Source organism: Lepidothrix coronata, unplaced genomic scaffold, assembly GCF_001604755.1.
Source record: "Lepidothrix coronata isolate B3197 unplaced genomic scaffold, Lepidothrix_coronata-1.0 Scaffold291, whole genome shotgun sequence".
NCBI classification, from domain to species: domain Eukaryota; kingdom Metazoa; phylum Chordata; class Aves; order Passeriformes; family Pipridae; genus Lepidothrix; species Lepidothrix coronata.
The window spans coordinates 122916-131231 of record NW_016690471.1 but is presented as its reverse complement, the minus strand read 5'-3'; the positions used below and the strand labels follow the sequence as shown (position 1 = coordinate 131231).

The window sequence follows — 8316 nt, the reverse complement described above, 5'->3', positions numbered from 1 at the left end:
CGCTGCGGCGGCGGCCACGTAGCGCTGCGGCGGCGGCGGCCCCCGCCGGGGGGAAGGAGGGGGAGGGGGGGGGGGCGCGGGGGAAAGGACGAAACAGGCTGACGGACACTCGTGACACCCCCCTCCTACGGCCGAGGGCAGCGGGCGGGCGCCCGTGGCGGCGTCGGCGCGAGGGTGAGTGTTCACGGGCGGGGACGCGGGGGACACGCGCGCACGGGCCGGCCGCGGGCTGAGGGGAGCGGGAGCGCGCACGGCGGGGGGGTCACACACACACACACACACGGGAGCCGGGGGGCGGCGCTGTGCGCATGCGCCGCCGGGGGCCGTTACGGCGCTCCCGCCCCTTTTCCCGCCGCGGCTTCACCTGCGGGGCGCAGGTGAGGCGCGGGGGGAGTGCGCAGTGCGCATGCGCAGGAGCGTGAGGGGCTGAGAGGGGGCCCTTACCCCGCGCGAGTAATTAGCGAGCGCACCCTAATTATGGCGCTCAGGTGAGCCGGGGGCTGTGAGGTGAGGGGAGAGTGCGGTGGCGGGGGGGGGGGCACCGACTCCCCTCAGCGCCGCCCGCCCGTTACTTCGCGCGGGTAATTAGCGAGCCCGCCTAATTACCTGAGTCAGGTGAGCCGGGCAGGCTGCGGCCGCGCTGCGGTAACCCCGGCCCACGCCGGGCTCCGGGGAGGGGCCGGGCCGGTGCCCTCAGGGACGGCCCTTGGCTCGGGGGTGCCCTGTGGGGTCACAGCGCTGCCCCTCGGGAGCCGGGTCAGACCCCAAAGCCTCCCGCCGAGCCCCCATCTGACCCACGGTATCCACAGGAGTCTGTCCCAGCTGTTCTTGTGCCAAACCCCAGCTCCCGCTCCTTCAAACCTCCCTCTCGCCTCTGAAACACCAATAACTATTTAACTCCAGCCTGCGGTTTCGTGATTGCACCCTGATGGATGAGGGAGATGTGACAAGAAGGAACACCCCCTGCAGCCGGCCGGTGACCGCTGTGGGGCTCGGGGCGTGGGGGGGATTCGGGGCCGCTGCTCCCCGGGCTGGCACAGCCTTTCCCAGCCGTGCCACCTCTCCCGGGAGGCTGCAGAGCCCCATCCCCAGCCCCAAAACCGCTGTGTAGGAGGGGACAGCGCTGCTGTGGTTTGGGTTTGGCAGCGGTAAAAGGAATTAGTGAGAGCAGCACAAACGGGGAGAGGGGGAAGGGCACCGGCCCCTTTGGCTGTGTTGCTGTTTCCCAGGGACTTAGGGATCCCTCTGGCCGCTCAGGTTTGTGTTCCTGCTCTAGTCTCCTTTTCTAAATCCTTTAGTCCACAATCTCTTCTCTACATGTGGTTTGCTTCCTTGCCTGCTGCAAATGCCCTCCCTCCCCAACAGTGTAGGGCACTTGATTGGAGGTTCTGCCAAAAAATCTCTGTGCCCTCACTCCCCTGCAGTTCAACATTACACACCAGAGTGTTTTATTTACTCTGGATTATTGAGCATAAACCTCAGATCTGAGCTCCCATGGGAGCTGTTACTGCCTGACCTGGCTCAGAGCAGGCCCCAGGCTGTCCCAGTCTCTGCTGGGACCTGGGAAGAGCTTGGGTTTGGAGTGCATGGACACTGCTCCATCCTTACCCAACACCTTTGAGCAGTGCAGCTTCTTCAGGAAAAACAGGCAGGGAATTTCAGGAGATGTGGTGCTGCTGTTGGATAACTGTGGATGTAAAGGATGCCGTGTAGTACAATTTCCTGCCTTGGAAAGAAAAGGAAGAAGAGTGAGTGGGACCTTTTTCTTGGAAGGTGAATGTACAAATCAGCAGTGACAGACCCCTCTTTCAAATGTGGGGTTCCAGCAGAGGGACCTGGGAAGCAGCAGGTGCTTGTGTCCAAAGGAGCACAGATGAGGAATAAACTGTTCAACAGCCACAAAGGCAGCCACAGACAAATATCCTTGGACTCCTGGCATGAGGAAACCAAACTGGTCCTCCCATCCCTGCCTGTGTCCCAGCAGTGTCCGTGGTGGCCCAGGGAAGGGACAGCTGGAGGGACAGAGGACTGGTTTGGCTGCCCCGGGCCCCAGCAGGGCACGCTCTCCTCCCTGGCTGGGGTGCTAATGGGGGTGACAGCTCCTCGTGCTGTTCCCAGGGAGGGATCCAGCTGTGCTGCTCAGCCCTGTTCCCACAGGGAAGCCTGTTCCAGCTCCTTCCAGCCCTCCCTTTGATCTGGGTTTGACGTGAGGAGACATGTCAGGCAGGTAGAGGGAAGCAAACACAAAGCTGGCACAGGAGCTCTGAGCAGGGCTCTGAGCACACACCTGCCTCGAGCCACAGATCCTTATCAGGCCCCATTTCCTTTCTCTCCACGCTGCTCTGGAGCTGCTCTGGAGCTTCTCGAGGCAGCTCTGCAGCTCCTGCCCTGCTCAGCCACGTGCTGTGCTGCCGTGCCCCTCTCCCTGGCATTTCCCTTCTCTCCAGGCAGAACCAGGGTGGGAAATGCCCTCCTGTGCCCCGGGGACAGGGGATGCAGAGCTGCAGTTCCTCCCTGAGCTGCTGCAGCGTCCCAGCTGTTTGCAGGAGCAGCAGCAGTGGGTGACAGGGTCCCTCCCTCAGAACCAGGGGGTTTTGGCTGAGCAGCTTAGGAGCTTTGAGGGTGAAAAGCAAAACAAAAGTTGGAGAATGTGCTGGGCCAGGGCAGCAGACGCAGCAGAACACGGTGTCACCCACCTGTGGGTGTTGGAGAGCACTGGATGTTCTGGACCTGCTGAGGGAGCAAATGTAACAAGAGTATTGTTGAGATGCAGCGAACTCTGTCCCGGGGGTCACCTCTGCACCAGCTGCAGGATGGTGTGGGGAGGAGAAAACCAAACAGAGGTGAACTCCTGCCTTTGGCAGCTGCTGGTTTTCCTGTGCTGTGGGCAGGCTCCTCGGGTTTTCCCAGCTGGGCCATCTGCTCTGGTTGTTTTACACGGCTCTCAGGGCTGGAATCCCCTGGTGGGAGAGACCCTGCCCAGCCCTGCAGCCCCACGGGAGCTGTGCTGCTCGGAGGGGGCCCAGGTTACAGAGCTCTTGGCTTTACCCAGGCACTGGTGGATGTGCTTCATCCGGACTCCTGCTGGGAGCATTCCTGGGAAGCTCATCAGCCCTCTGTCTTCCCACAGCCACCGGGAGACAGGGCTGCCCTCCTGCTGTCCCACCTGCCTCCTCTGTGGTGGGAGGTGACTCGTGGTGTGTCAGGGCTGGCCCTGGGCAGGGCCCTGGGGAGCAGCACCCACCCTTCCCCCGTGCCTGGGGCTGTGCTGAGGCCTCCACGTCGTGACACTTGTGCTTTAGGGACAGCCTGAGCCAGGCCCGACGTGGCACTTGTGGAAATGCAGCTGGGACAATTTCTTCTTCCCCAAGGGAGCTTGGGGTGCTGCTCAAGAGCCCTGGAGAGAACAGGCCCTGCCCTGCTGGGAAAACAATCCAAGGGTGGGCAGAGGAAGCGAGGCACAGACAGGGTGCTGACACCTCCCTGCCTGGGGCTGGACCCGACCCTCAGACTAACACTTTATCTTTTAGATATCCTGCTCTGTCCTACAGGGTTCAGGATCCTCTGAAGCAATGGGAAAGGAAGCAAAAGGAAAACAAAGGGGTTTTCCTGCTAGCTTTGGTCACAGGAAGCCCTGTGCTGTGTGAGGGAACCACCAGCCCCGAGAGCTGAGGCGCTGGGCTCTGAGGCCGGCTCAGGGCAAAGCAGAAGTTCAGGCAGAGGAAATTCCCATTCCCATTCTCCTCCTTTCTTAGTTCAGTGTAAAGCCACAATTAAAGATTAATTGCCCCCAAGTAACATAGCAGAGCTCACACCCACCAGCATCTCCTTGTGCCCCAGATCAGACCTCTGGGGCAGCTCCCTGTGGGGGTTATTAACTGTCTTTGGGGTCCTGGGGTAGCATGACTGTGCTGTGAGAACCATCAGCCTCTGCACAAAAACCATGCCACCAAAACAAATAAAACTTCTCTTTGGGTGGCCTTGGTTTTGTGCTTTTTGGTTTTTTAAAAAAGGAAGATACAGACTGTGGGATCCAGCAGTTGGCCAAGAGCAGGATGGGAGTGAGGGAGGCTCAGAGAACCAGGGGATTTTACTCTTGGTTGGTTGTTTAATCAGCTTTGGTGTTGTGCTGTAATCTCTCAGGTGTCACATAAAGGAAGTTCTAGAGTTTGTGCTGGAGTAATTATTCACTGGAGATGTCCCCAGAGGAGGCTGTTGGACACCTCTGCTCCCCTCACCATCACCCCGACAAAGCAGTGCAAGAAGGGTCCCTGTGCCTTTGCTGGGGAGGAACAAACTGGTTTGACTGGAGTCCTTCCCTGCACACCTGGGCTTCCAGCTGCCTCTGAGCCTCCCACTGGCTCAGGCAGGACGTGCTGGGCTGGAGTCAGCTCAGGCCTGATGGAAAACAGGCACACGAGGAACGTCCCAGCCCCAGTGCCAGGCGAGGAACAGTGAAACCAAATTTGGCCCTGAGGATTGCTGCCCTTCTCCCAGCTGAGTTGAGCTCCAGCCTGGCTGGGGACATTATTTCCTCCTCGCTTCTCCAAGTGCTTCCTCCCCCCACACCCTCTGTTTTTCAGGACAGGCATTTTCTGCTGGATCCCCTCGGATATGAACAGCACCACGGAAGCAATGAGGGAACTCCTCCCCACCTCTTGCTCTGCCCACTTCAGACACGCTGCCAGTTTGCTGCCAGTTTGCTGCAGGGCACGAGGGACCTCCCTTACCTGGGGAGCCCAGGTGCTGCAGGAGTGTCCAGGTGCCTGTTCCAGATTCCAGCCGAGCTGCACATCCCGACTGCTCCACAGACCCATCCATGTGGGGGCTTTCCACGTCCTCTTCCCAAGGCAGGTAGGCTGGTTATCTGTTAAACAGGGAAACAGCAGGCTCAGGAGAGGGGGAACACAGAGGAAATGAGGCAGTTTCCTGTTTGTTTATCCTGACCAAAAGCCTGTTGGGCTGCTCTGGCCCAGCTGCTCCAGAGCTCTCTCTGCCACTGGCATGTAAAGAAGAAGGAAGGAAAAGTCTCCCAGGAAGTAAAAAAACAGTCAGTGCTGCCATCAATCACTCTGAAGCCACAAGACTCCAGGGCTTTAGGTTAAAAACTGCCAGGCTTTTACCAACACTAGGCCCTCCAGCATGGATTTATCACAGTAATGGCCTGGACCCAAAAATTCAGGGCTGTCTTAACACCAAGCTAAACCAATTCACACCTCTGAGGCCATTCCCACACACTCCCGCTGTTCCTGTGCCCCCTGGAGCAGTACCATAAACACAGGGATGGTGGGAAAGGAGGAATGAATGCTCTGGGGGCTGCACAGCTGAGCCACCCTGGGAGCAGGGTTAGGGAGGGACAGGCATTTGCACCTTTCCATGTGCTGCCTTGGGCTGGAGGGGCTAAAACCTGGAGCTGGAGAGTGGAAAGGGCACCATAGGGTTACTGGACAGGCTGGCACAGGGACTGAACCCTCAGTGACACTGCCAGACAGCTCTTGTGCCAGCCTGGGCTCTTCCTTCCTCACCTGGAGCCTGGGTTTGCCCTTGTCCATGTCCTTGTCCCTGTCCTCTGCCCTGCCCGGGTGACCTCCAGCTCTGCTGTCCCCAGGGGAGCCCGAGGGACACCTCTGGTCCCCGTGACCCTCCCCAGGCAGATTTGCTGCTGCCACCTGGTGGGAACCAGCAGGGAAGGGCCTTGCTGCTCCTCTGCTTGTGTGACCTCTGCAAAAGGAGACCTCTTCCTGTCCTTCCTCCTGCCACCGTGAGCAGCACAGCCCCAGCCTCCATCACTCAACCACACAACACCCCCCAGCCCCGAGAGTCTGGTGCTAAATGTGACAATCTGTTGGAAAATCACGGAATCCCAGGAAAGTTCAGGCTGGAGGGAACCTCTGGAGATCATCCAGGCAGGGTCACCTACAAACCAGGTGGGAAATGGGAAGATCCAGGAGTACCTGGGTGAGGGATTAAAAGTTGTCAAATACACTAAATTCAAAGTGTTTTGTGCAAACAGGTGACAAAAATGAAGAAACACTGAGCAGAGAAAACACTGCCCTCCCCAGAGCAAAACCTGTAGTGTGGCTGCAGTCCCTGAGGAGCCCCCACACAGCAGAGAACTGGTAAAACTGCCCAAAGCAGGAAATTCTTCCATGCAGACAGTGGGAATCCAGCTGGGACAGCCAGGCCAGGGGCCACTGGCTTTTCTGGTCACAGGTTTCTCCACCTCCCCTCAGGGGGCACCGTTTGGGACAACACTCTGTCCCGGTGTCCTGTGCAGGGCCAGGAGTTGGACTCTGATCCTCATGAGTCTCTCCCAGCTCAGGATATTCCACGATTCCCATCTGGAGCCAGGTCTCTGAGCACCAATAAACACATTATAAACAAGGGGTTCATTGAACACACTCCAAACCAGGCCTAACACACCCCAAACAGCCCCAGTTCAGGAGCAGCTTTGAAGTGGGATGAGTTCGTGGCAGCTTTAGGCATTCAGGGAGGCAGGCACAGGGTCAAGGAGCAGCTTAATACACAGGGAACATTTGCAGAAGGAATTACACCCAAAAGCAAAGGAAAGAGTGATTAATCAGACCCAGGGGACACCGACAGAGCCTCAGACACCTCCTCCAGAGAGGCAACAGCAGGAAACACTCCACACTCCCCTGGAACCTCCGAACTGGAGGGAGAGGGAACGCAGAGCCCCGGGAGCTGAGCAGGGATTTCAGCCCCACTGCTCGGAGCCCAACACCTGGAGTGTGAAACTAAAGCAGGAAACGCTTTAAAAGGAGCCTTGGGAGAACAGTGGAAGCTTCCCCAGAAGTGTCTGAAGCAGTAAAGCAGAAGAATAAAGAACAAGAGCACCGAAGGGGGAAGAGATCTGGAAGTTATTTGGGAGTTCCGTACCCGATCCTCGGCTGCCTGAAACACTTTGCAAGCTCAGGCACCTCATCACTGCAGGAGCATTCCCTGCCCGGCAGTAAAGGCAGGAAAGGCTTTCCATGTCACCAGAAGTGAGGGCAACAAGTGCAAGGGGCTGAAAGGAGCCCACCATCCCCAGCAGGTTCCACAGGAACCCCCAGGGCAGCAGTGACACCCACCCGAGGCTGTTGCTGAGGGATAACAGATCCAACCCGCAGGATCAACAGGCTGGAACTGTGCAGGGAGAGCAGTAAAAGCCCTCACAGAAACAAGACACTCTTGTTAAAGGTATTACCTTGGTGCAGGAATTCAGTGTAAGACTCAATGTTCCAAGCTTCTAATTCCTCAGGATCAAGCCCCATTTACCTGTGCCAGGTGACTCTCATCCCCATAATCCAGCACGAGCAGGACGTGTCTTGCCCCACTGACCCAACCTTCGTCCTTCTGAGACAGCAGAAAATAAAGCAAGGACCCACACTGCCACCCTCGGGCCTGTGACATTTATTGAAGGCTGGTTACACAATCTCCCCCATCACATCTCCTCACAACTCGGCCTCCCGAAATAAAAAAGAGCGTTGATGTAACAGAATTCTGCCCACCCCTGACTGCCTGAGCCACAGAGCACCGAGTGACCCCTCCCTGTGCCAGGGCTGGCCTGGGGGAGCACCCCACGGGGCAGGAGGAACAGAGCAGGGGGCAGCAACAGGGGGAAGAGAGGTCCTGATTGCAGCAGGATTCCCTGCAGAGGAGCCACCTTCCCCTCCGTGCCTGGAATCCATGCACTGCACAGGGGGAATCTCCTCACCCAGCACGGAGCTGTGCCCCCAGCTGCCAGGGCTGTGCTTCCCACAGGCACAGCAGAGCCACTGCCCCAAGCTGAGGAGTCCTTTTGCTCTCAGGTGACCCTGGAAAAGGACTGGCTGGCTGGAGGGCGAGCCCTGTCCCACAGTCCAGGCCCTGCCAGGCCATAGCAGCCTGAAGGCACTGAGGCAGCCGAGAGCCCTGATGGGTCCGGCACAGGGAGTCACCCGGGCTACCTGCTCATCCCAGGGGGGAGCAGATGGGAAACTCTGCTCCCGGTGCTCAGACTGCCTGGAAAGGGGCAATTCTCAAACCTCGAGTGGTCGGTGAAGCCACAGCTCTGCCGCCCGTGGGAGGAAACGCAGCTCTGGTGTCAACGCGCGTTCGCTTTTATTGGATTACCAATTCGAAAGAGGGGTTGATTTCCGTTTCCTCTGCTTTTACCAACGAGGAAACCGCGATGATTTGGTTTTGGAGAGGGCTGAGCCGGCAGGGCGGAGGCCGCCGGGCTCACTGAGGCAGCTGGAGGAGCACGGACTGTCCGGAGGGCAGGTAGGTGATGTTGCGGGAGCGCGAGAGCTGGTACGCGATGTCCTCGGCCGC

At 58.5% G+C, this 8316-nt stretch overlaps 1 protein-coding gene across 1 annotated transcript in view; it reads right to left on the bottom strand.

Moving 5' to 3' along the window:
• Positions 1-7396: 7396 nt before the first annotated feature.
• PHB (prohibitin) overlaps positions 7397-8316 on the bottom strand; it is a 4943-nt gene continuing 4023 nt past the window's right edge. Inside the window, exon 3 of the mRNA XM_017837084.1 lies at positions 7397-8314. Coding sequence (XP_017692573.1) covers positions 8224-8314 — 91 coding nt within the window. The 3' untranslated portion in view covers positions 7397-8223. The remainder of the gene's footprint in view (positions 8315-8316) is intronic.